Source organism: Prionailurus bengalensis, chromosome A1 (assembly GCF_016509475.1).
Source record: "Prionailurus bengalensis isolate Pbe53 chromosome A1, Fcat_Pben_1.1_paternal_pri, whole genome shotgun sequence".
Taxonomy (NCBI): Eukaryota; Metazoa; Chordata; class Mammalia; order Carnivora; family Felidae; genus Prionailurus; species Prionailurus bengalensis.
Genome location: NC_057343.1, coordinates 80,732,285 through 80,759,749, shown reverse-complemented (window position 1 = coordinate 80,759,749; position 27,465 = coordinate 80,732,285). Strand labels below are relative to the sequence as shown.

The window sequence follows — 27,465 nt, the reverse complement described above, 5'->3', positions numbered from 1 at the left end:
TCTTATGTTTTGTCCCCTTCCCTGTCTTTATCGTATTTTTCCTTCCCTTTCCCCATGTTCATCTGTTTTATATCTTAAATTCCACATGTGAGTAAAGTCATATGATATTGTCTTTGACCAAGTTCACTTATCATAATGCCCTCCAGTTCCATCCACGTAGTTGCAAATGGCAAGATTTCCATTCATTTTGATTGCCGAGTAATACTCCATTGTATATATATACCACATCTTCTTTATCCATTCATCCATTGATGGACATTTGGGCTCTTTCCATACTTTGGCTATTGTTGATGGTGCTGCTATAAACATGGGGGTGCATGTGTCCCTTCAAAACAGGACTCCTGTAACCCTTGGGTAAATACCTAGTAGTGCAATTGCTGGGTCGTAAGGTAGTTCTATTTTCATTTTTTTGAGGAAACGCCATACTGTTTTCCAGAGTGTGAAGCCAGATTCTTGACATTTAAAATTTTTTTTATGTTTATATATTTTTTTGAGAGAGAGCGTGAGCGCAAGCTAGGGAGGGGCAGAGAGAGGGGGGGAGAGAGAGAGAATCCCAAGCAGGCTCCATGCTGTCAGCACAGAGCCTGACGCGGGGCTCGAACTCCCAAAATGTGACATCATGACCTGAGCCCAAATCAAGAGTTGGACATTCAACTGACTGAGCCACTGGGCACCTCCAGATTCTTGACATTTTAAATGGCTCTTGAACCCTTTTGGTTTTATAAGTTTGAGTTGCCCCAGTGTAGCCCACGGATAAGCCGATGTGTTAATATTCTATGATAGTTTTACACGTTCTTTAGGAGTGACATCGTACAGCTTTCATTGTACTTGCCTCGATTTGTTGTTACTGCTGTTTTGCCATAGCGAAACATTACAGTTACTCTAGAACCGTGAACTGGGATGGTAACAGCTCTCTGTATTTTAACCAGCTAGAGCCATTGTATCAGCGGTGAATTTTTATACAATCCAATGGATGTAAGCGCACTTACCAGCTCCAACGTTAAAAGTGCTAATACTGCACCTGACATTGAGGGGATGCCTTTGTTAGTTTCTCGCGAGGACCCGCGTGGGCCCTTCTCCTGGCTGCACGTGAGCTGTCCGTACTGTCACACACGCGACTGCTCTGTGGCAGCCTGTTAAAATGTAAGGCGCTCCGTTTTAAAGATCACAGCAGTGATTTTCTGCATTAAAGACGCCCTAATACTTATTTCCTTGCAGCTCATATGTTAGATTCGATATCATTCGAAGGATCCTCACGAGGGTTTTCGGATGCAACATCATCATGGTGATGGGAATCACGGACGTGGATGATAAAATCATCAAAAGAGCCGGTGAGGTAAGCGTCGACGACGACCATGTTGATCGTGTGAGTGTTCTGATCCCTGCGTGGCAGTGCCGTGGCTGTTGCACACGTGTGTTTTATGTCTCACTGTCCGTGTGTGACCCAGCGAGGATGTGCTGACAGGTTCTCAGAGGAATCCCTGTCCCGGTAAAAGAGGCCTGTTCGATTCTGTTCGCCAAAGCCTTTGATGCCGAGTCTCGCTCTGTCCCGGTCTCCTGCTGGAACCTCATCCTTTTCCTGGCCCCTCGGCCCCCCAGCCTCCTGTGCAGAGGGAAGTCAAGGCCCACTTTGGGCTAGAGAAACTGAGCTCATGGGAGGCTGAATTTTCCCACCTGTTATGTGTGAGGCGAACTCACACATACACACTTACAACTCATACGGTATTTAGGGGAAATTTTTTGGGGGGAAGTTTTAACTGAGGGGTTGAAGTTAAATATTATAGTTAAGTTTTTAAAAGTCGGCTTTCAAAGGTTTGTCTCTTCTGCTTGTCATAATTAGCAACTTTAACAATTATCTCTAAAGATCTGTAAAGGATTGTTAAACGGTCCAATCTGTGCAAAAACCTACACAGAGCATGTGACATTCCTGTTGTTTTAGAAGATGGATGTATGTACTGAACACTGTATGTGCTATTTTTTTTCTTTAGGAAACCAGCTTATAATGTTTTATAGTCTGCTTCCTCCACTTAGTGTATTTTGAGAATTTTCTTCACGTTCTTAAATATTCTCGAGCATTTTTGAATAGCCTCGTAACATTCCATCACATGGACGTATCATAATTTATTTACCGTTCTTAGTTTTGGACTCTGAAGTGCTTCCATAGTCAAACTTATTTTCTAGAAACCACATCTCCCTGTTTCTCACAACTTGCCTTTTTTTTTTTTTTTGTAACTTTTATTTACTTAAGAAATCTCTACACCTGACATGGGGCTCGATGTCACGACCCTGAAATTAAGAGTCGCACGCTCCTCTGACTGAGCCAGCCGGGCGCCCCCCAATTTGCCTTTTTAACAACTCGACAGCATTCCATGCAGGGGGCTATGCAGCAGCTCCCCGTCTGGGCTGCGTCGTTTATAGCTGTTAAAGATAGGGCTACTGTGAATGTCTTTTTTCCATAATGTCTTGTTTCACTAAATACTTTTCCCAAAGTGGAATTTCTGGTTGAAGGAGGAGTGGGTTCTTTGATAAGGCTTTTCTTCTAAGAGTTGGGCCACTCAGAGCGTTTACCAGCGGCACTGAACTTGGGCTCCGGCTTTAAATGTGTTTCCTTGCGTCCCTCGGCACAGCTGGGTTGGCCAGTGGGCAGCTTAGCCGGTGTGCCGTGTTCCCCTACGGTAGACTCAATCTCCATTTCCAGAACTGTGCCTGAGGGTGTATCGACCCACCAGGGGTCAGACCTCCGTCTGGCTTTGTGCCCACGAAGGTGAGGGAGACCCTTCCTGGCTGCACGGAGCTTGTGTCCCCTGTGAGGTGGACGATCCCACAGAGGGATGCTCGTGTGTCACATGGCTCATCTTCTAGCCAGGATGGGGGACCACAAGGAAATCCATCAAACCGCCCCGGAATTCAGAAATGACTCCCTGGAGGAGGTTAGCCCGCTGACCCGCAGTTAGTGTCAGAACAGGGTTGAGTCCCGGGACACCGGCTGCACGTTCGGTGACAGAAAGACGATACCGCAGGCTGGGAGCGGAGAGCCGGCAGGCCGGCCTGGGTCACCGTCCCTGGTGCCCTGGTGGGTTCCATTCTGTCTCTGCCGCTGGGGTCAGGTGTCCCCCTGGTCCAGCCAAGGCCATGCAGACGCGGGGAGCCATCCCTTCCTCGGGAGCTGCAGTGAGGGGCAGATGTGAGAGGACAGCAGGGAAGGCAGGGGCGAGGGGTCCCCGGGCAGGTACCGCTCTGTGACAGCTGGCTGACCCCACAGGAGGAGGGGCTTGGAGTGGCTTCCCCAGGACTGTGTGACTTGAGTGTGTGCTCAGCCACCTCGCTGGGGGCACAGCCTTCTGATTCTAGAGTGAAGCTTTTGAGCTGGCCTGGGGAGGGGCGGGGGGCAGGGAGCTGTGCTGTTGTCTGGAATGTGCTAGGAGCGGAGGCTGGCCTGGGCAGGCACTGGGAAGGCTGACCCCACAGGGGCTGAGCAGGAAGGCCTGTGTTCAGAATGGAGACGGCACCCAGAAATCCGTGGTCTCTGACGTCGTGAGCACGTACTTGGAACACGGCAGCACGAGGCGTTTGGAAATGCCTCGTAAGTAAGGAGGAGGAAGTAAGTAAGTAAGGAGGAAGGTGACGCCGTGAGTGTTTCCTCCATCCTTACCCTCAGTGGGCACCTGACAGCCCAAATGGGTCCATGAACTTGATGAATCAGGCTCTGCTGTGAATCTGCAAAATCGGGGGTGGAAACCTCGACCTGAAAGGCCTGGGTGAAGACGGTCAGGCTCTGGAGGGCCCCGGGGGAAGGGGTGGGGGTTGGTTAGCCAAGTGGGTGACGGGACACATGTCCCAGGAGGGGCAGCAGCAGGGGTAAACGCAGCTAGAGGGAAGTTAGAGGATTTCACAGATACCATGAGGAGGCAGCGCGTGTCAAAGAATTGTGTTATACTTAAGGGCACAGGCATGCCTCATTCGGTTAAGTGTCTGACTCTTGATCTCAGCTCAAGTCATGATCTCATGGTTCGTGGGATCAAGCCCCATGTCAGGCTCTGTGCTGACCATGCAGAGCCTGCTTGGGTTTCTCTCTCTCTCTTTCTCTCTCTCTCTCTCCCTCCCTCCCTCCCCCCCTCCCCCTCCTTCTGTCTCTGCTCCTCTCCCGCGTGTGCTCACTCTCTCTCTCTCTGTCTCAAACCAAAAACAACAACAGAAAAATCATCTTCTACTTACACTATGAACAGGCTGGTAGAATTGGCTGAAAGATTCTGTATGCAGAGAGCGCTTAATTTTTGACCCCTGAGAATTTCCATACTCGTCCCGTCATAGGATGCTAATGTGGCACTGGGTAGATCTCTTCAAGATATATCTGTAGGATGATAAAGCACGTATCCAAAGCATGGTTATGAAAACATCTATTTGTTTTTTAGCATCTCGCAAAAAAGGCCGTCTTTTATCCAGTGCAAGCTTTTTAAGTGACGGCGGTATTCTTCGTGCCATCTGCTCCAGCACTTTTAAAAATATTTTAAATTATAACATTATGCTTTTCTGAATCACTCCCTTGACTTTAATTTTTGGCTCAGTGTTACAGTTTGTCGGGGATAAAAACCACAGACGGGTTTCTGGGGTGAGAATTTCCAGAGGAAGATGATACATCTGCATAGTCACCATTTGTAAGAAAACTCGTAATGAATGTGGCATAGAGATTCGAGCCAAAGGTATTCTTTCTGTGCCTCAAGAACACCGGCCCCTGTTGCTCTTCTTTCTGGGAGGAAGGCTGGACGCTCAGCGTGAGTGCCAAGGCCCGAGCAGTGGGGCCCTTGCCAGGGGGAGAACCAGCTTGAAATGGTTTATGATGGTCAGGGCGAGCTGGACAGGAATCTGAAATCACGGGACTAAGACGCCGTTTCGGCACCTGCGTCCTATGGTTTGCTGGCGGGGGGGGGGGGGGGGGGGGGAGCAGTGCCAGCCCGATGGTAGTGGGATGACCAGCTGCCTAAAAATCAAATTTAAAAACTTTACTTTTAGAATATGATTCCGCTCCTCCCTGCAAAGCCGGCAATGGATTGATATTCCCCTTACAATTCGCTGTCACTCAACATTTCCGAACCATGCCCTCTGGGCTCGTGCGTGTGAGCTGGAGAAGCCACAGGCGGAAGAGGGGTTGCGTGTTTGCAGTGTGGTACTTGCTAGGTCGTTACAGGAGCGTGTGTGTGGCCATGTGCGTGAGTGTGAATGTGTGCAGCCGTGCGCATGTGTGCGTGTGCATGTATGTGCAGCTGTGCGCATGTGTGCGTGTGCATGTGTGTGCAGCTGTGCGTGTGTGTGCTGCTGTGTGCACATGTGCATGTGTGCGGCCTTGAACGTATACGTGCAGCCGTGTGTGTGCATGTGCTGCTGTGTGCGTGTGTGTGCAGCTACGTGCATGCATGTGTGCAGCCGTGTGCGTGTGTGCTGTTGTGCGCATTGTGCATGTGTGTGCAGCTGCGTGCATGCATGTGTGCAGCCGTGTGCGTGTGTGTGCTGCTGTGCGCATTGTGCGTGTGTGTGCAGCTGCGTGCATGCATGTGTGCAGCCGTGTGCGTGTGTGCTGTTGTGCGCATTGTGCGTGTGTGCAGCTGCGTGCATGCATGTGTGCAGCCATGTGCATCTGTGCGTGTGCATGTGTCTGCAGCCATGCGTGTGTGTGCATGTGTGTGCACATGCATGTGTTCTTACTATTCCCCTTTTTCTGAACTAGAGACCCGGATTCTAAAGTTCACACAGGACGGCACAAAAGCAGGAGTAGCAGGAAAGTTCTGTAAAAGAAGAGTATTAAGGAGGGAGTAGTCCGACCCGATATTAAAACATACTTTTAAAGCTATGGAAAATTTTTTGTTTTCATAATCTTTCCCTTTTCTGGCACAGTTTTGAGGTCAAACAGACCTACGATCAATTGCATTTAGTGCACACGAGGCCCACAGCACGGTGACATGTGTGCACCTGTGAGCCCGTCTCCCATGTGCAGACGCATGTCTCCATCCATCCATCACCCTGAAAGTCTCCTCTGCCCCTGGCCATCCTCCCTCCGTGTCACCCTGCCCCCGAGCATTCACCAGTCTGCTTTTTGTCGCTGTCAAGGTTGTAGGAATTAAAGGTCATTGTACAGATACAATGAGCAGATAACGGGACACGTTAGAAAGTTGGATGTAGACACAGTAAATAATGGAAATTTGTCTTATGGTAACGATGGCTCTTCACATCAGTGGGTAAGAGAGGAATTATCCGGTAGAAAATGTTGACAGGTAAGCATCTGGGAGAAAAATAAACCCCAGTTGAATGTGTGCCTCAACCAAATCTAGGGCAGATTGGAGACTTAATATAAAAGAAATGGAACCCCAAATTACTAAAGGAACTTGGGGGCCGTTTTTATAGCCTCCTACTGGGGAAGGCTTTCCTAAATTTGTTTCCAAACCCAGGAGCCATTTGTGGGAAAAGATTGAGAAATACAATTTTTTTTAACGTTTATTCATTTTTTGAGAGAGACAGAGCATGAGCGGAAAAGGGGCAGAGAGGGGGAGACACAGAATCCGAAGCAGGCTCCAGGCTCTGTGCTGACAGCTCAGAGCCCGATGCGGGGCTCAAACTCATGAACTGCGAGATCATGACCTGAGCCAAAGTCGGACGCTCAACCGACTGAGCCACCCAGGTGCCCCAAAGATGGAGAAATATAAAGGATTGCTAAATATAAAAATTTTTTCTACATGACCTAAGATAGCCATAGTGTTGAAAGACTGTGAAAATAATTGAAATTCACATCAGAGATAAAAGGCTAATTTCTTTCATGTAAAAATACTTCCTACAAATCGGTAAGAAGAGAAACGGGTGTGGTGGCCATACGTTCCCTGTGAATGTTTCCTAAACACATGAGATGTTCACGCCCCCTCAGAGGAGGGAAATACATGTTACAGTTACGAAAAAGCATCTGTTAGCTGTCATGTTGACGCGTCCAGAGGTGAGTCCCCTGCACGGTTGGGGCTGGCCCTGCAGACACTGACGCACCCTCCATGGGAACTGTGGACAGTAGCCAGCAAGGGTATGTGCATGTGCCCTCTGCCCGGCTGTCTCAAGTCCAGGGCTGTAGCTCAGAAATGAACCTGCATGTGTGTGATGTGACGTGTGTCCCAGCAGAAGACAGCGTGACGAGGGGCCTGGGGAGGGGCTCTGAGTGTGGGTGTGTGATGGGAGGCAGTCAGGGGACAGGTCCAGGTGGTGGTGGTATCGTGTGCAGGCTGCAGGTTCAAGGCAGGGCGGTACATTTCAGGAGGGAGTTGCAGATACGTGTTGGGGGGTGCTGGGGGTTTGTCTTCAACAGAGGTGTTAACCAGCATTGTCCATTCACACCGTTGTCTTCACAGCCGCACCGAATCCTCGTGGCAAACTTGGGGGTCATCTCTGTGTTGCAAAGAAAGCCTGAGGCACAGGGTTCATTGCCTTCCCCACGGCCACACAGCTGAACCGCCCCTTTGTTCGCCAGGTTTATTTATTCAGTACCTGTCTGTTGGTGAAAATTTCTAGGATGATTACCTGTCTGGGGCCCTGGGCAGGGAAGACCATGGCTGCAGAGTGATGGGGTTGGAGGGGGCATCTCACTTGGGAAAGTTTCTTACTGTCCAGGAAGTGGGAAACGGAGCCCTGGTCTGGGGCCAGGGGCTGGGGAGGAGCCGGGGCTGCAGAGGCCAGTTGAGGGAGGGAGCAGCTCCCGCTGCCTTCACATGCCCAACAGTGTCCGGTGCCGTGTCCTGCTTTTGGTCCCCGAGTGTTTTTTTCTGCTGATGCCGAAAAGTAAAAAATACTTTGGGAGCCTGGTTTTGTGTGCCAGCGCCCTCTGAGAAGCTGGGGCTGCAGGTGCGCGTCCCCAGATGCCCTGAGCGCAGAATTCCACGTCTGTCTCCGGGGCCGGCCTGCCCACCCGCCCTTGGGTGGAACACTGCCCGCCCACTGCCCTGTGTTCAGGTGCTGTGTTACTTTCAAAATACTTCCCCGAGTTCCTCTTTCATGTATTTTTGACTTGTTTTCTTTTGCCCCCTGAGGGGTAAGGGATAAGATAGGAACCCAAGTTTCTGCTTATTATGTAGAATAGATTGAAGTAGCTTGCCCTTGCCCTTGCCCTTGCCCTAGAAAAGTGGAGGCTTTTGTGTGTGTTTCTGGGTTTGAATTACGTAACAGAAATCGTCACATTGTTTATTCCTTTTTTCTCTCTAACCAGAACACGGGGTCTGTAATGAGCCTTCGTGACTAGCTAAGTGACTACAAGGACTTGGAGACCTGACACTGAGAGCCCCTCTGTGAGCTGGCCATGGTGAACTGAGGCCAGCCGCGTGGGGCTCCACCTGCTGACCAGCTCGCCTGTCTCTCTGCAGATGAACGTGTCACCTGCTTCTCTGGCCAATCTTTACGAAGAGAATTTTAAACAAGACATGGCAGCCTTGAAGGTAAAGCGTGTTGTTGAGTCCTCTCACCACAAGGGGGTGCCATGAGCGGTGAAAGCCAGCACGGTGGACCTCCACTTTTCACCCGCCGAAAGTCACTTCTCCTTTGCCTTCCGTCAGGTTCTCCCCCCGACGGTGTACTTGAGGGTAACTGAAAATATTCCTCACATCATTTCTTTCATCGAAGGAATAATTGCTAACGGGCATGCTTATTCGACAGCACAAGGTAGGGTTATGCTGCTTGAACTGATCATTGGGGAAGCGCCTGTAGGGTTTGGAGGAACTGGACGCGTGTGAACGACTTCCTGGAGTAAGCCGGATGGTTTACTGTCTTTCTTGAGGTGATTCCTGTGTGAAACGTGAGATTTTCTTATGGTTATTGTACCTCTTGGTGAAGCTGTCGAATCCGTGCTTTTTTAAAGTATTTTCCGTGGTCACAGGAAGACATGAACATCTGGAGAGCTCACCTAGATAAAGCAGTTACCGCGGCCGGGTGGCAGGCGTACAGGTGTTCTTAACGAGCCCTTCTTTTAGCGTGGTTGCAATTTTCCATGACAAAAAGCTGGGGACGAAAGCCGTACCCTTAAAGTTGCACATTTTGTTAAAGACTAGCCCTCTGACATTTTTCTCTGTGTGCGGGTGTATGTTTAAGGGGCCAGCGAAATCGGGCTGTGGACATCCTGACCCTCCCACGTGCACCTCTGAGTAAGAGAGCACCCCGCGTAACCCGGGTCGTTATCCCACCGAGGTGCTGGACAGTCCCTACCGCATCCTGTCCTCCGCATATTCACGCCCTGCATTTGTCCCTGCCTCCCCCAGCCTGGTCCCCTGCTGGCCGCCCACTGCCCGGGACTGTGCCTTCTGTCTGTGTTACCACTGGTCAGCCACACCGAATCCTGGGGGCCCCTTCCTCTGGCTGTGTGTGTGTGTGTGTCCCTCTGGCCGAAGTCTCCTGTCCTGGGAACTTTTCTCCTGGCATTTCTGTCTCTGGGATGTCCTTCACTCTCAGCTGCACCCCCTCCCCCTCCCCCCGGTCCTTCCTGATCCAAGTCCCACCTGTCCTGGACCCCGCAGCCAAAGCTTTCTTTCTCCCAGGACGCTGCTTCACCTCTCGTGGTGGAAAGCGGACTTCGGCCCTGTTCTGGTGCCGGTGCTGTGTGGTTGGTAGCCGGGCACGTGCTGCCTGAACTTGCTGGTCATGCCCTTGTGTTTTGTCACTTTTTGTCACTTCTGGGGCCACAGGAACCTTGTGCTGTTAATGAATGACCCACCAGCACGCCCAGCCTGGGGCTGGGAGAAACGGGTATTGCGACGCTTGTTGCAAGTAAATAACAAGTTAAGTCACAGACTGTAAGGCCTGAGGGTGGACACAGCTTCTGCAGGTCACTGGACTTACTGGCCGGAAGCATCCTTCTTGCAGGGGTCTTGCTGGGAGCACAGACCCACGTGAGGGGCCCCGGGTCCCCCAGGTCCCCGGACCGTGCGCTGCCTCTCTCGGTAACCTCTGCGTACACAAGAGCATGCGTTTTTGGTTTTGTTTTTCCTTTACCTTATTTAGATTTTGTTTCCAGGAAGAACTTGTTTTTAAGGGGCTTAGGGGACTGAACTGGAGTTTGCTCCAGAAAATACAAGAATTGTTTCCCTGTTGCCACCCTGTGACGTGGAGTGGGACGCATCACCCGGAGGGCAACCCTCACGAGGGGCAGAGGCGCTCATCCGAACGCGCTTTATCATTTTATTACTATGCTTTATTGTCAGTTTTTAATAATGACAGCGTAAATGTAATGAAGTCAAAGTAAATTGACGTTAACTCAAACTCCATTAATTTGAACTTTTCAACAGTTCCGTAAAATCTCGGTTGTAATTTGAATTTTGAACTCTTTGAGGAAACAGTTCAGCAAATCGGTAACATGAGCGAAGGTGAGGAGAATTGTCTCCTTTTTGAGAGCGTGTTGACGTTCTGACGTGGTGGACAGCAGCTCCCAGTGTCCCCACTTACCCCCGGCGTAGCTTGGGCTCCGATATGAGCTCTGGGAGAAGAGGACAGGCCGGGGCAGCGCCCAGCCACCCGGGGCCTTGTGCCAAGTCCTTCCCCACCCCAGCCCCACCCCTAGTCAGGATAGAGATCTGATGTCACAGTCCCGGCTGCTCAGCACGGGGCTCCTTCCTGCGGGGGGGTTGGGGAGGTGCTCCAGCACCCGCTTCCCCCTCGTCCATCAGGGTGCTCGAGTGTGGAGGTGTTTGGGCTCCAAGTGAAGAGATGGTCGTAGACATATCTGGGTCAAGACGGGTTTTTTGTAGCCGCAGAGCCCAGAGCTGAACGCAGGCCGCGATAACACTCCCTTTCCCCTCTCTTGAAAAAGAACCATCTCGTTTGACGTAGATCTTACACTTGGGTTTTCACACCCACTCTGGATGTTCGTGATGTGTGCAAATGCGTGCTTTTACGAAATAGTGGTGGTGGCATGAATTCTGAGTTAGAGACAGAACAAAGGGCCATGTGAAGGCCGGATGCCAGATTCTGAGTTTGAGTCCTAATTACCGGTCAGCTCCCAAGCCCGTGTAGATGCTGATACTTAAGACTGAGAAATGATGAATTTCTAATTACCTTTGTAAAACAGGCAACGTCTACTTCGATCTGCGGTCAAGAGGAGACAGGTACGGCAAGCTCGTGGGTGCGGTCCCCAGTCCCACCGCAGAGCCAGGTGGGTGGACACCCCCCCTCCCCTGTGATCAGCCTCCCCCTCCCCTGTGCTCGGCCATGGTGATGGCGCCAGACCGTCCATCCCAGCCGTGCTGTGCATTTAAGTCCCTATTTTCTAAGAGAGGAAATTTGTGGAGTATGAGGTTCACACGGCAAGTCGTGAGTCTCCCCCAGCCCTTCCCCAGAGAGCACACTTTCACGGTGTCCCATCTCCCCACTCTCCTCCGCCTTGCTGGTGTGTTCGGTTCCACGTGTACTTGGCCATACGTTACATCCCCATAGGTATTTTACCATATAGTACGTTCCTAGGGGATTTTAATCTCTTCCTGCAGTCCCTTCTGTTCCAGTGACTGTTAGAATGAAGCTATTTTTGTGGAGAAGAAATGTGTATAGAGAAGTAAATTTAAAATAATTTTAGGGGTGCCTGGGTGGCTCAGTTGCTTAAGCATCCGCTCTTGATTTTGGCTCAGGTCATGATCTCACAGTTCGTGGGATCGAGCCCCGCGCTGGGCTCTGTGCCGATGGCACGGAGCCTTCTTGGGAGTCTCTCTCTCCTCTCTCTCAGCCCCTCCCCTGCTCTCTCTCTCAAAATGAACAAACTAAAAAAAATAAAATAAAAATAAAATAATTTTAAAAGGACACTATTTAAAAGCACCAAATAAAAACAAGCAAAATCTCAAAAGACAAACTGTCCAAGTCATTTCTGTCTTCAGGCATTATCCTCTGCTCTATAAACAATTCCATTTAAATTTAATTACTGACAGTATTATTTGACTCCTCAGAAATGGTGTCTGTTACTCTTAGTAGTATCCTGCTCCCCTTCTGAAAGGCCAGAACCGAGGACCGCTGGACTGGCCACACGTGTTCATATGCGGTGTGCCCCCTGGAGTCAGAGGACGAGCTTCTGAGACACATGTTCTAGCATCAGCAACGCTTTTGTGTTTTGATAGACTTTATTTTGGGGGGCACTTATAGACTCACAGCAAAACCGAGGGGAAGGAACAGAGATTTCCCACATTCCCCTGCCCCTACTCGTGCACAGCCTTCCCCATTATCAGTGTCACCCACCAGAATAGGACGTTTGTCATAGTGGACCTGTGTTACACATCATCACCCAGAGCCCATGGTTTAACATCAGGGTTCACTCCTGGTGTCGTACATTCTTTGGAGTTGGGCACATGTGTAATGACACGTATCCACCATTGTGTTATCACACGGGGCCACCTCCCTGCCCTCAGACCCCTCCCCATGCTCCACCTGTCCGTCTTCTATCCCTCCTGACCCCTGGCAACCAAGGATCTTTTATCATCTGCATAGTTCCGCCTTCTCAAGAATGCCATAAAGTTGAAATCATACAGTCTGTGACCTTTTCAGACTTGCTTTTTTCACTCAATACACATTTAAACGAAAATGTGCGTTTAAGTCACTAGGCCCCACCAGGATGTGGGCAAGGGCAGAGCCCCTTGGGGACAGGGGACTCAACTACCTTCCACGTCTCTTCATGGCTTGATAGCTCATTTCTTTTTAGTGTCAAGTAATATTCCACTGTCTGGATACAACACGGTTTATCCACTCACCTGTCAGAGGGAATCTTGGCCGCTTCACGTTTTAGAACAGAGAGAGAGCCCAGTGGTGGCTCATCATACAACCTCGTGTTATCTCCTGACCCTCCTCTTTGGGGTTTTCTTGCCCCTCCAATGTGATGGATATTCTGGTTTTTGGTGTGCGGTTTTTGTTGTTGTTATTTTTCTCTATATAATTCTCTTTTGGGGGGAAAAGTTACCCTGAAACTCATTTGCTGGCAAGTACAGCTTTCTCACAACAAGAATAAGGCAGAGAGAGCTCAGCCCAGTGCCCCCCTGGGAAGAAGCCTCAGTGTTTATTTGAAATCCCGACTCATTCTGCTTGGTGGGAGCTGGCCTTAGCTCTGCAGTGAGACCTCACAGTCTGGCATATTTTAGATAAAAGCGTTGGGTAGTCCTTCCAGTGGCCACCAGGGAGAGAGACCCGTGAATGAGAGATGTGAGGTCACTGATAGGAAGGCACAACATCTTTGGGATGTGCCTCCTGCCTCCGTCTGGTGGAGGTGCTGTGTGGGTTTGCCTGTTGTAGATTCTCGCCCCTGAGCGGTCACTTGATCTGTTGGCAGTTGATTCTGACAAGCGGCACCCCAGCGACTTTGCCCTGTGGAAGGCAGCTAAACCCCGGGAGGTATTTTGGGCCTCTCCTTGGGGAAACGGGAGACCTGGCTGGCACATCGAATGTTCCACCATCTCAAGGTAAGGTTTTGTGTTGCCGTGCTGGCTCACACAGTGCCCAACCTGGCTGGCACAGGGTGTGGGTGTGGACAGTGGGGACCATTCCGGGGCTTGGGAGGAAAGCTCTGGGCTCCAGAGGAAGGGACCAGCCATAAGAAGGGAAACCAAACCCCGTCCAGTCTTAGCACCTGTTCTTTTTAGTGGAAAAGCCAGCCGTACAGGTCAGTTCTGGATTTCCTGTCACACACTGGACACTTCCAGGTGCCCCTTTGTCTTTCCTCTGCTGTGGGTTTGGGGCAGGCCCCTCAGGGACAGGGCACTAGACCACCTTCCTCTTGATTTTCTCCTTTTTTTCTCTTTCATTTTTTTTTATCTTAGTTCCGGTATAGTTAACATGCCGTGTTCTGTTAGTTTCAGGTGCACAACGTGGTGATTCAACAATTTCGTACTTTATTCAGTGTTCATCACTATGAATGTACTCTTAATCCGCACCCCCTATAACCCCATCCCCCGCCCACCTCCCCTCTGGTGACCATCAAGTCTCTATAGGGTTAAGAGTCTTTCTGGGTTTGTCTCTTCTCCTTTGTTCATTTTGTTTCTTAAATTCCACACATGAGTGAGATCATAGGTATTTTTGTCTTTCTCTGACATATTTTGCTAGCTATTACGCTGTCTAGATCCATCCATATTGTTGCAAATGGCAAGATTTATTCATTGGCTGAATACTATTCTGTCGTGTGTGTGTGTGTCTGTACGTATGAGTATATATATATGTATGGGTGTACATATGTATGTATCTATGTACAAAACACTTTCCTTATCCATTCATCTATTGATGCACACTAGGGCTGCTTCCATAGTTTACCTCTTATGAATAATGCTGAATAAACATAGGAGTGCATGTATCTTTTTGAATTAGCGTTTTTGTATTTTGGGGGTAAATACCCAGAAGTCTGATGACTGGATCCAAGGGTAGGTCTATTTTTAACTTTTTGAGGAGCCTCCATACTATTTTCCACAGTGGCTGCACCAGTTTGCATTCCCACCAACAGCACGTGAGGGTCCCTTTTTCTCCACCTTCTCGCCAACACTGGTTGTTTGTTGTATTGATGATTTTAGCCATTCTGACAGGTGTGAGGTAATCTCATAGTTTTGATTTGTATTTCCCTGATGATGAATGATGTTGAGCATCTTTTCATGTGTCTGTTGGCCATTTGGATGTCTTCTTTGGAGAAATGGCTGTTCACTTTGGCCCATTTTTCATTGGATTATTTGGGTGGTTTTGTGTTGATTTGTATCCATACTTTTTCCTCCCTCCCTCCCTCCCTCCCTCCCTCCCTCCCTCCCTCCCTCCCTCCCTCTTTCAAGTAGACTTCACACCCAGCATGGAGCCCAACACAGGGCCTGAACTTATGATCCTGAGATGAAGACTTGAACTGAGATCAGGAGTCAGACGCTTAACAGACTGAGCAACCCAGGCATCCCTGAGTTGTTTAGTTCTTTATGTATTTTAGACACTAGTCCTTTATCTGATATGTCATTTGCAGATATCTTCCCCCATTCAGTATGTTTTCTTTTAGTTTTGTTGATTGTTTCCTTTGCTGTACGGAAGCTTTTTATTTTGATGAAGTCCTAATAGTTTATTTTTGACTTTATTTCCCTTGTCTCAGGAGACATATCCAGAAAGATGTTGCTACGGCTGATGTCAGATCACTGCCTGTGCTCTCTAGAAGGATCATTACAGTTTCAGGTCCCACATTTAGAACCATCATCCATTTTGAGTTTATTTTTGTGGATGGTATAAGAAAGTGGTTGTTTCATTCTTTTGTATGTAGCTGTCCAGTTTTCCCAACACCATTTGTTGAAGAGACTGTCTTTTTCTCTTTTTCTTGCATATTCCTGTCTTCTGTGTTGAAAATTGACCATAGAGTTGTGGGTTTATTTCTGGGTTTTCCATTCTGTTCCATTGATCTGTGATGTCTGTTTTCACCAGTACTATGCTGTTTTCATTACTAACACAGTCTACAATTGTGATATCTCCAGTTTTTTTCTTTTTTGAGATTGCTTTGGTTGTTTGGGGTCTTTTGTGGTTCCATACAAATTCTAGAATTGTTTGTTCTAGCTCTGTGAAAAATGCTGTTGGTATTTTGATAGGGGTTACAATAAATGTATAGATTACTTTAGATAGTATGGACATTTTAACATTTGTTCTTCCAATCCATGAGCATGGAATGTCTCTCTTTTTAAGTAAGTTCTATGCCCAGTGTGGGGCTTAAACTCACAACCCCCCAAATCAAGAGTTGCGTGCTCTACCAACTGAGCCAGCCAGTTTTGTTTTTTTGATGAGTCTGGCCAGAGGTCTGTCAATTTTTCTGATCTTTTCAAAGAACCAGCCCCTGGTTTCATTGATGTGTTCTCTTGTGTGTTTTTTTTGTTTGTTTGTTTGGTTGGTTTTGTTTGTTTTTTAGTTTGTATATCATTTATTTCTGGTCTAATCTTTATTGTTTCCTTCCTTCTGCTGGTTTGAGGTTTTGCTTGTTCTTTTTCTAGCTCCTTTATATGTAAGGTTAGGTTATTCATTGAGATTTTTTCTTGCTTCTTGAGGTAGGCTTGTGTTGCTATAGACTTCCCTCTTAGAACCACTTTTGATGCATTCTAAAACATGTGGACCATTGTGTTTTCATTTTCATTTGTTTCCATGTAATGTCATTGATTTCTTGGTTGATCCATTCATTATTTAATAGCATGTTATTCAATCTCCCTGTATTTGTAGTTTTCCCAGATTTTTTTCTTGTGGTTGATTTCTAGTTTCATAGTGTTGTGGTCAGAAAAGATACATGGTATGACTTTGATCTTATTCAATTTGTAGAGATTCATTTTGTGGCCTAATGTGTGAACTCCTCTGGAGAATGTTCTATGTGCACTTGAAAAGAATGTGTATTCTGTTTTAAGATGGAATGTTGTGAATATATCTGTTAAATCCATCTGGTCCATTGAAATGAGAGGGGTGTTAAAGTCCCCTATTATTGTGTTACTATCAATTAGCTCCTTTATGTTTGTTACTAACTGTTGTATGTATTTGGGTGGTCCCGTGTTGGGTTCATAAATATTTACAGTGACTATATCTTCTTGTTGGATCGTCTCCTTCATTATTATATAGTGTTCTTTGTCTGTTGTTCCAGTCTTTGTTTTAAAGTCTTTTTTGTCTAGCAGAAGTATTCCTACCTGGCTGTCTTTTGACATCTGTTTGTATTATAAATGTTTCTCCATTCCCTCACTTTCGTCTGAAATGAGTCTTGGGGTGCCTGGGTGGTTCACTCGGTTGAGCGTCCAACTTGATTTTGGCTCAGGTTATGACCCCAGGGTCATGGGATTGAGCCTCACATCAGGCTCCATGCTCAACACGGGGATGCTCTCTCTTTCTCTGAAATAAAAAAAATAAATAAAAAATAAAAAAAGATTTGAAATGAGTTTCTTGTAGGCATCATATATAGATGGGTCTTATCTTTTTATCCACTATCACCTTATGTCTTTTGATTGTAGCATTTAGTTTACATTCAAAGTAATTCTTGATAGATATGTATTTATTGTCATTTTGTTACTTGTTTTGTGGTTGTTTTCATAGTTTTTCTCTGCTCCTGTCTCCTCTTTCATGGTTTGCTGGTGCTCTTTAGTGATATATTTGAATTTCTTTCTCTTTATTTTTTTGCAATCTATTATTGGTTTTTGACTTGTGGTTACCTCTAGGTTTGTTTATATTGTCTCCTGTATATAGCAGTCTATATGATGTTGATGATCACTTAAGCTTTAACCAATTTTTTACTCTTAACCGTGTTTTAGGTATATGGTGTCATACTTTATGTCCTTTTATTTTGTAAGTCCTTTGACTGATTTTTTATAGATATACTTATTTTTACTGCTTTTGTGTTTTTTCATATTCATACTCTTAGTTTGGTCTTCCCTTTCTACTCAGAGAGTCCCCTTTAACATTTCTTACAGGTTTGGTTTAGTGGTTATGAATTCCTTTAGTTTTTGTCCAAGAAACTCCTCATCTCTCCTTTTATAAGTGATAGCCTTGCCAGATAGAGTATTCTTGGATGCAGGTTTTTTTCTTTCAGTAGTTTGAATATATTATGCCTCTCTGGCCTGCAGAGTTTCTGCTGTTCTGAAAAATTCGCTGATAGCCTTATGGGGTTTCCCTTGTATGTAACTGTCTTCTCTTGCTGTTTTAATTTTTTTTATCACTATATTTTGCCATTTTGATTATTCTGTATCTTAGTGTGGACCCCCTTGGGTTACTTTCCTTGGGGGATTTCTGTGCCTCCTGGATCCAGATATCTGGTTCCTTCCCCAGAGGAGGGAAATTTTCAGCTATTATTTCTTCAGATAAATTTTCTGTCCCCTTTTCTCTTATTCTGGAATCCCTATAACGTGCTTATTATTACACTTGACAGGGTTGCTGAGTTCCCAAAGTTTATCCTCATTTTGAATTTTTTTTTTCTCTCACCAGCTCAGTTTGATTACTTTCTATTGCTCTGTCTTCCGGGTCATTAATTAGCTCCTCTGCTTCCTCTAGCCTGCTGTTTATTCCACCCAGTGTATTTTTAGTTTCATGTATTGTGTTCTTCATCACTGTTTTTGTTTGGTTGTTTGTTTAATCTTTCTGTTAAGGGCCTCACTGACATCCTCCACTCTTTTCTCAAATCCAGTGAGTATCTTTACGATCACTACTTTAAATTCTCTTTCAGATATAGTGCTTACCTCTGTTTCACTTGGGTATCTTGCGGTTTTATCCTGCTCTTTCATTTCAGACATACCCCTCTGTCTCATTATATCAACTCTCTGTTTCTAGGTGTTGGGAAAGTCAGCTATGTCCCTTGCTCTTGAAAGTAGTGGGCGGTATGCACTTTTAACTTTTAAAAGTCGGTATGCCTGACTTTTAACAAGGGGCACTGGTCCTTTTCCACGGGGGATGCCAAGCTGCTGTGGAAACGGGGTGGCTGGGGCTGCTCTGCGAAGTGTGCACGGGAAGGGGGGTGCAGTTTTAATAAGGTTTGTGTGTCCTCCCTGGGAGGTGACCAGCCACCCCACCGGGATCGAGGCCCCACAAAATATGTGGGTTGGGACATTCGGTGTTGGTGAGCTTCGGGTCAGTCTTCTGGGGAAGGGGACCACAGCACTGGGGCTGAGTCAAGCATGGGGTGGGGGGCAGTATAAGCAATTTAGGTCATGTCAGTGCAGTGCTGGTTCCCACAGGTGGCTGTGGGTTTATGCTGAGGGGCAAGGGAGGGAAATGGTGTCTTCCATGGCCTTTGTTTCTGGAGGGATCTCCCTATGATCCCTGCCTCTCCAGATACGTCTGAGATGAGTAAATAGCTGTCCCTCCTGTATGCCCCAGGCTTTTTTCAAACTGCTGCTTTGGAGTTAGGACATGTGCAGGTTGTTTGTTGTGATCTCTCTTTAAGGGCAGACACTCAGCTTCCTAATGCCCTCCTGGCTCTCCCAGAGCGTAGCTGCTGATTTTTTTTTAATTCTAGGTTTTTAATTCCTGCTGGTTGTAAGAACTCATGAAATTCGGCCTCTCTCACTTTCAAAGCCAAATGCTGTGGGGATTCATCTCCCCCGTGGGGGCTCCCCGGCATGAGAGTCTGTTTCTTGCCCTCCTGCCTGCCCCTGGCTCCCTCCCGACTGTGGTCAGCCGGGGCCATTTTAGCTCCTGACTGCATCTTTGCCCTGCCCACCCCTCTTTGATGTGGCCTCTCCTCTACCTTTAGCTGTGGAGTTTGTTCTGGGAGTCTTTGGGTCATTTTCTGGGTTATTTCTGCTGATGTGAGTGTTTTCTAGTTGTATCTGTGGGACAACGTGAGCTTAGGATCCTCCTATTCCACCGTCTTCCCAGCCTCTCCCTAGACCACCTTCCTCTTACTTGCTCTTGGTTACCAACCCGCTCCCCAGAGATGGTTCTGGATCGGACCCCTCAGGCACCACCCCAGCTTCCCCTTTCCTGGCTCCTCAGTCTTCAGTCTTCCCACTCTCCCAGCTCTTCCTGGGCAGCACCAAGTACTGGATGTTTCTGTCTTGGGGATCTCCACGAACAGACGCTTTTGTGATCTCAGTTCCAGATTTGCAGGAATCTCCAGAATCTCCAGATTCTGCTTTTTTTTTTTTTTTTTTTTAGAGAGAGAGAGAGAATGAGCAGGGGTGGGGCAGAGAGAGGGAGGGGAAGAGTCCCAAATAGGCTCCGACAGCGTGGAGCCCAGTGCAGGGCTTGAACTCACAAATCACGAGAGCATAACCTGAGGCAGAGTCAAAAGTCAGGACGCTTAACTGACTGAGCCACTCAGGTGCCCCGTCTGCTTCTCATCTTACCATCTGCATTTGACCTGCTATTGTCTCCAGGCATCCCCACTGACTCCTGAGGTCTCCTGAGGTCAGCAGTGACCCCCACCACCAGCTGGTCAGTGACTGGCGGTCAATACACCTGCCCTTTCCTTGGCTTCTGTGAAACAACTTTCTTCTGGTTTTGCTGGGGCCTCCTCCACCTTAGATCTCTGTAGACGGGTCCTCTGACTTCCCATGGTTCTGTCAGTAGCGAGACGCCCCTTTGTGTGTGTGTGTGTGTGTGTGTGTGTGTGTGTGTGGTGGGGGCACATGGTAGGCGGCACACCGCATGTGCTCTCTTGTACAGGCGCGCCTCATTTTATTGTGCTTTGTAGACGCTGCTGTTTACAGACTGAAGGTCTGTGGCAACCCTGTGTGGAGCAGGTCAGTTGACATCAGTAGCATTTGCTCACTCTGTCTCTCTGTGTCACATTTTGGTGATTCTTGCCATAGTTCAAGCTTTTTTATTATCGTTATAGTTGGTATAGTGATCTGTGATCAGTGATATTTGGTGCTACTGTTGTAATTGTCTGGGGGCACGTGACCCCCGCCGGGTAAGATGGCGAACTCAATTGACACGTGTGTGTTCTGACTGCTCTGCCAACTGGCTGTTGCCCCATCTGTCTCCCTCTTCTCGGGCCTCCCTATTCCCTGAGACACAACGGTGTTGAAATTAGGCCACTGATAAGCCCACAGTAGCCTCTAAGTGTTCAAGTGAAAGGGAGAGTCACACGTTTGCCACTTAAAAATTTTTTTAATGTTTTATCTATGTTTGAGAGACAGAGCATGGGTGGGGGAGGGGGAGAGAGAGAGGGAGACCCAGAATCCAAAGCAGGCTCTGAACTGTCAGCACAGAGCCCAACGCGGGGCTCGAACCCACGAACCACGAGATCGTGACCTGAGCTGAAGTTGGACGCTTACCAACTGAGCCACCCAAGCCCCCCATGTCTCTTACTTGAAGTCAAAAGCTAGAAATGCTTAAGTGCAGTGAGGAAGGCTTGTCAAGACTCAAGACAGGCCAAAAGCTGGACCTCTCGTGCTGAAAAATTAGCTGCCTTGTGAATGTAGAGGAAAAGTTCTTGAAGGAGATGAAAAGTGGTATTGCGGTAACCACGTGAATGAGAAGAAAGTGAAACAGCTTTTCTACTGATATGGAGAAAGTTTTAGTCATCTGGATAGAAGATCACACCAGCCACAACATTCCCTTAAACCAAGCCTACTCTGGAGCGAGGCCCTGACTCTCTTTAATTCTGTGAAGGCTGAGGGAGTTGAGGAAGCTGCAGAAGGAAAGTCTGAAGCTGGCAGAGGTTGGTTCCCAAGCTTTAAGGAAAGAAGCTGTTTCTGTAAAAAGCGCAAGATGGAGAAGCGAGCGCCGACCCAGAAGCTGCAGTGAGCTGTCCAGAAGATCTAGCTAAGACAGTGAATGAAGGAGCTACGTTAAACCACAGATTCTCAGTGTAGACAGAACACCTTTCTGTCTGCCATCTCGGACTTCCCAGCTGGAAAAAAGTAGTCAATGCCTTGCTTCAAAGCTTCAAAGGATAGACTGACGCCCTTTTAGGGGCTAATGCAGGCGGCTGGTGACTTTAAGTTGAAGCCAGTACTCATTTACCATTCCACAAATCCTAGGGCCCTTAAGAATTAACGCTGAATCTATTCTGTGTTCTGCAAGTGAAAAACAAAGCCCAGGTGACAGCCCATCTGTTTACAACATGGTTTCCTGAATGTTGTAAGCCCGCTCTTGAGACCTGCTGCTCAGAGAAAAAGATTACTTTAAAATTTTTTTTTTTAACGTTTATTTATTTTTGAGACAGAGAGAGACAGAGCATGAATGGGGAGGGTCAGAGAGAGGGAGACACAGAATCTGAAACAGGCTCCAGGCTCTGAGCTGTCAGCACAGAGCCCGACGCGGGGCTCGAACTCATGGACCGCGAGATCATGACCTGAGCTGAAGTCGGCCGCTCAACCGACTGAGCCACCCAGGCGCCCTGAAAAAGATTACTTTTGAAACTGCTCGTTGACAACACACCTGGTCACCCAAGAGCTCTGATGGAGCTGCACAAGTTTAGCGCCGTGTTCCTGCCCGTTAACCCAGCACCCATTCATTCCACGGCCCGTGGATCAAGGAGTAATTTCAACGTTCAAGTCTTAATATTTAAAAAGCATATTTTGTCAGGCTATAGCTGCAGAAGAAAGTGATTCCTCTGGTGGATCTGGGAAAAGTAAACTGAAAACCTTCTGGAAAGAATTCCCCATTCTAGGTGCCACCGGGAACATTTGTGATTCATGGAAAGAGGTCACATATCAACATGAGTAGGAGTTTGGAAGATGCCGATCCAACATCATGGAAGAGCTTGAGGGGCTCGAGACTTCCGGGGAGGCAGTCCCTGCAGCTGTGGTGGAAACAGCAAGACAACTAGACTCAGAAGTGGGGGCTGAAGACACGACTGAATGGCTGCATCTCAGGGTAAAACTTGAACGGTTGAGGAGTTGCTTCTTAAGGATGAGCAAAGAAAGTGCTTTCTTGAGATTCCTGGTGGAGACGCCATGGAGATTGGTGAAATGACAACAGTCATTTATGAAAGCTACGAGACTGTGTCATAAACTCAGTTGAAAAAGCTGCGGTAGGGTCTGAGAGAATTTTGAAAGAAGTTCTGTGGGTAAAATGCTATCAAATAGCTTTGCCTAAAACAGAAATCATTCATGGATGGGAGAGTCCATCGATGCGGCAAACTTTCGTGTTGTCTTATTTTAAGAAACCACCACGGCCGCCGCAGCCTTCGTCAGTCACGGGCCTGATGAGTCAGCGGCCACCACCATCAGACAAGACTCTCCACCGGCAAAAAGATTACCAGCCACTGAAAGTTCACGTGGTGGTTTGCATTTTCAAGCAATAAAGTATCTTTTCATTAGGGTGTGTACGGCGTTTTGTAGACAGAATGCTGTTGCACACTTAATAGCCGACAGTGTAGCATGAACATTTATATACACTGGGAAACCAAAAAGTTCATGTGATACTTGCGTTACTGCGGTGGTCTGGAACCGAGCCTGTGGGAATCTCCTGGGTTGCCAGCAATATCTTTTTCTCTCTCTGCACTGGGTCTGGGAACTGCCTGCGGTGGTTCTCGAAGCCCATCATTGTGCCTCAGCTCCATGGCGCTGTGCTGTGAAGGTGCACCATTCAGCTAGCTGGGACCCTATGGATGAGCGTTCAGTTCCCAGTGTTTTGTTCTTATAAATACCTGCAGTGAGTAGCCTGCAGTGAGTAACACTATTTCCTGTTTCTGGAGGTGAGGGGCTTTTTAGTATCATTAGGAACCCATGATTTATAAACATTTGATGTGTTTGCCTTCATCGCAGATGTTTATTATAATAAGCAGTTTTAAAGATTAGAAACATAGGGGCACCTGGGTGGCTCAGTCGGTTAAGTGTCCAACTTCGGCTCAAGTCATGATGTCGCGGTTCGTGAGTTCAAGCCCCGCGTCGGGCTCTGTGCTGACAGCTCAGAGCCTGGAGCCTGCTTCGGATTCTGTGTCTCCCTCTGTCTCTGCCCCTCCCCTGCTCCCACTCTGTCTCAGAAATAAACATTAAAAAAAAGAATTTAAAAAAGAATATTAAAAAAAGATTAGAAACATAAAATACAATTAAGGCAAACATGTCCAAGTGCCGGCTACGCCCAAACTTGAAGACCAGCAAACCCAGCCCCCTCGAGTTGGTCACCGTGTGGTGCTGTTTGCTGGCCAAGTCTGAGCGCACGCGTCGGGTGAGTAATGCCCCAAGACAGCACTCTACCCCAGCCCCCTGACCCCAGACTGGCTTCCTTGTCCGGGGACGCTCTTTCCGTTCCACCGGGTGGGAGGCCCACGTCCTCCGGGGCCCGCCGATCCAAGTTGTGTTCGTTCCACTGATGGCCTAGAAGGGATGCTTTTCCACTGCGCCTCCCCTCCTGTCCTCACCTGTGATGATGTCCAGATGACTCTTCTGGAAACGCATCCAGGAGTTCCAGGCAAACAAACAAACTACCGTACTGTCAGTCCTACTGTATACACTTAGGTGTATATATAAATGCTTTTGATTTAAGAGCAACGTGGGCTGCATATTAGGTTGTAAAAAGATACTTATTTGTAGATTCGAATAATTTCTCTAAAGCAGTAGAAAAAAATGAACTGAATTTCAAATTAATGTTCCCATTAAATATTTTTGTTTAAATCTAATGAACATAGACTCCTCGGGGTTCTCTTATATTGAAACAGGTCTAACATATGGACAAGGATAGAAACTAATGTAAGCAACAGCAAGGATCCACAGTGTAGCTTTATTATTTTTTTTAAGTAACCTCCACGCCCAACGTGGGGCTTGAACTCACAACCCCGAGACCAAGGGCCGCAGAGCCAGCCCGGCACCCCCTCCCCCGTTTAGCTTTGTTAAACCCTCATGCTGTCAGCTTTGTCTCTGATCTTTGTAAGAACGAATCACTCATTATAAATAGAAAGGAGCCTCTGTTGCTCTCCTCCCTAGTCCTGCCCCTCCTGCCTCATGCCCCCTGTGCGGTGTTTGAACCAGGACTCCGAGATTCTCTAAGCCCGTCACCAAGGATGTACAAGAATGGGCTGGCAGGTTTTTGCCACGCCTGGCGTCTCTGTGGCCAGCGTGGACGTGGTCTTTCCAGAGCCGGCCTGGTGGGAGAAGAGTCGGCTTTCAGCAGAGGGAGCTCAGCGAGGCTATGGCCTCTTTGGAAATGTCTTTTTTAACCACAGTGTCTGCACCCGCAGCCCCTCTGAGCTCTGGGACGGGGAGGGGACAGGTGGCTGCATCTGCCCACAGGCCCACGTTCCCCCATGCTGACCGTGCGTCTCCGTGTCGTCTGAAGCGTCCTGCTCAGCCTGGCCTATAGGTGCTAGTGCCTGTTGCTTTGCAGGTGCTCTGGGGACAGAGCCAGCTCTGTGGCCCCCAGCAGCCCTGTAGGTATTAGGGTGCAGTTTTGTGGGACGTGAGGTTTTCTGGGAACGCCACAGAATCAGACGAAGCAGACGTGCCGGCAGCTGAAATGCATTGCTTTGAATTTAGTTACCTTGTTGTTATTTATAAGTGATCACTAAATAGGTACATTTTCAAAAGCCATGACAAGAATTCTCTTGATTTTGTAGTTCTCTTTTGTTAAAGTTGGAAAACCACTCAACTCTACCTGTTGAAGAAGAAAACATAATTTTGTTGTTTTTAAAAACTGTATATTATAGGTGCATATTGTAGGTATTTTCCATTTGAAAGACATTCTTCTTTGGGGCATCTGGGTGACTCAGTCGGTTGACCATCCAACTTCGGCTCAGGTCATCTCACAGTTACTGGGTTCGAGCCCCACGTCGGGCTCTGTGCTGACAGCTCGGAGCCTGGAGCCTGTTCGGATTCTGTGTCTCCCTCTCTCTCTGCCCCTCCCCTGCTCGTGCTCTGTGTCTCTCTCTGTCTCATAAATAAATAAACGTTAAAAAAAATAACAAAAACAGTATATTGTATCCAGAACAAGGAGAATTAAGCCTCTTTACTAAGATGTAAAACTATGAATCAGGGATTTATGAAGTAAAAACAGAATTTCAGTTTCTCCCTTTTGCATCAGCTAAATGATCACACATACTGATTTTAAATTGAGATCCATTTGATCCTTGCACAAAGGCCAGGAGGGCTGGCCGCCAGACGGGGTCTGGAGATGCGTGCTGTTTGAACTGACCCCCCGCTCTGTGCTGTCCTGCAGCTTGGTGTTTGGAAGCCGGCTGGACATCCACTCGGGCGGGATGGACTTAGCTTTCCCACATCACGAGAACGAAATCGCCCAGTGCGAGGCCTTCCATCAGTGCAGGCAGTGGGGAAATTATTTTCTGCATTCTGGTAAGTCGTGACTTCAGGTTGACTGTGCTCTGTTTCAGTGCTGTCGCTTCTGTCACAATTGGAAAGACATAGCTCGGTGCGCAGGGGAAGAACCCGTCCTCTGTCGAGGTGTTGGAGTTTAAGTCCGCCGGATGTGAACTTCCTTGGACGGAACTGGAGTTACGAGGGCGGGAGGGCTGACTAGTGCGTGCAGAATGTTCTCCATCGCCGGGGCAGCGCTGGCAGAGGCACTCTGCTGGCTGGCGCGCGAGGCCAGGCCTCACTCACGCTGGCATCCATGACTGTAAGCCCTGAGGCTGCTTGGCCCAAAGCGTGTCCACTGCCACGTTTTCCGGTGGGCAACGACTGCCCCCACAGTCGCCGCCACGTCTGCCGCTGTGCCCTGGAACAGCCGTCGTGGGTCTCTGCGGCCCCAAGCCCGTTTCTGCATCTCCTTGGAGGAGCGTGCAGAGGAAATGCAGAAGCGGGGCCGGTGAGCTGTCTGGTACCCGCTCCGGGACAGAACCCGTCAGGGGCCAAACTGCATTTCTGCCGGCGGTGTGCATGCTGGCGACTCCCTGGAGGGGACAGGAGCCCCGTGATGCTGCAGGGCCGGCCCGGTGGGCGCCTCAGAAGTGACCCCCGGAGCCCAGCGTATCCCACAGTCAGGGGCCCACCCTTGGCTTCAGGAACCTCGGGAAATAGAGCCTCCCTTTGGCCCGAGGACTGGAGAGGAAGGCCCACGTCGAGTAAATGTGTGCAGAGCCTGTCGGGCAGGGAGCCTCCGCGGACCAAAGGGCCGTGTCCCACCCCGGGTCAGCTGTCTGGGGGCCTGACACCCCGTGCACACGTCATGGTCGTGCTCCTGGTCACTTAGTTTTCTCCTGCGCCCGTCAGCGAATGTGGGCCCGGGGACCAGAGGGGACAGCGGGCCAGCGCCCCTCCTGCTTCCCTCCAGGAGTCACTAACGAGGTGTTTGGGGGCCACAGAAAAGCAGGTCCTGTTCACCCCCGGTTTGGGAACAGAAAAGGGTTTTCGTTGCTGCGTTGTGATGACTATGACAAACTATTAAGACAGTGGGCTCTCCGCCACTCCGCCGTCACCCTGTCCTGGAGAGACACTGGTGTCTCCTGATGCACAGGAGGGTTAACACCCCTCTTCTGAAGTAAGTGAATGGAAGATGAGTAGTCGGATGTATTTCATTTTCTAAATATTGTCAATTTAAAAAAAATGGGGGGGGGGGCCTGGGTGGCCCCGTCGGTTGAACGCCCCGACTCTTGATTTTGGCTCAGCTCATGATCCCATGGTTCGTGGGATCGAGCCCCGAGTCGGGCTCTGCACTGAGTGCGGATCCTGTTTGGGATTCTCTTCTTCTCTGCCCCCCTCCCCTGCCACGCATGCTCCCTCTCTCTCAAAATAAGTAAACTTGAAAAGAAAAAAAAATTTAGTTAAAAAAAACTAATAAAAAAGCGTTTTAGTTATAATCTCTACATCTGACAAGGGGCCCGAATTTGCCACTCTGAGAGCAAGTCACATGCCCTTCCAGCTGAGTCAGCCAGGTGCCCTGAAGAGAGTTTTAATTGTGTTTGGTATATATGTGTCCTATGACGTTATGTGTTTGAGGTCATAGTTGTTTGGAAGCTACACTTTTTTTTTTTTTTTAATTTTTTTTTTTTTCAACGTTTATTTATTTTTGGGACAGAGAGACAGAGCTTGAACGGGGGAGGGGCAGAGAGAGAGGGAGACACAGAATCGGAAACAGGCTCCAGGCTCTGAGCCATCAGCCCAGAGCCCGACGCGGGGCTTGAAC

At 48.3% G+C, this 27,465-nt stretch overlaps 1 protein-coding gene across 3 annotated transcripts in view; it reads left to right on the top strand.

The window, feature by feature from the left end:
* The window catches only part of CARS2 (cysteinyl-tRNA synthetase 2, mitochondrial), a 44,853-nt gene that overhangs the window by 4,530 nt on the left and 12,858 nt on the right, over positions 1-27,465 (top strand). For all 3 annotated transcript variants that reach the window (XM_043579726.1, XM_043578952.1, XM_043578381.1), the window contains 6 exons: positions 1,219-1,336; positions 8,385-8,456; positions 8,574-8,679; positions 11,075-11,158; positions 13,307-13,436; positions 25,543-25,676. In XM_043579726.1, the coding sequence (XP_043435661.1) occupies positions 1,219-1,336; positions 8,385-8,456; positions 8,574-8,679; positions 11,075-11,158; positions 13,307-13,436; positions 25,543-25,676 (644 nt within the window). The remainder of the gene's footprint in view (positions 1-1,218; positions 1,337-8,384; positions 8,457-8,573; positions 8,680-11,074; positions 11,159-13,306; positions 13,437-25,542; positions 25,677-27,465) is intronic.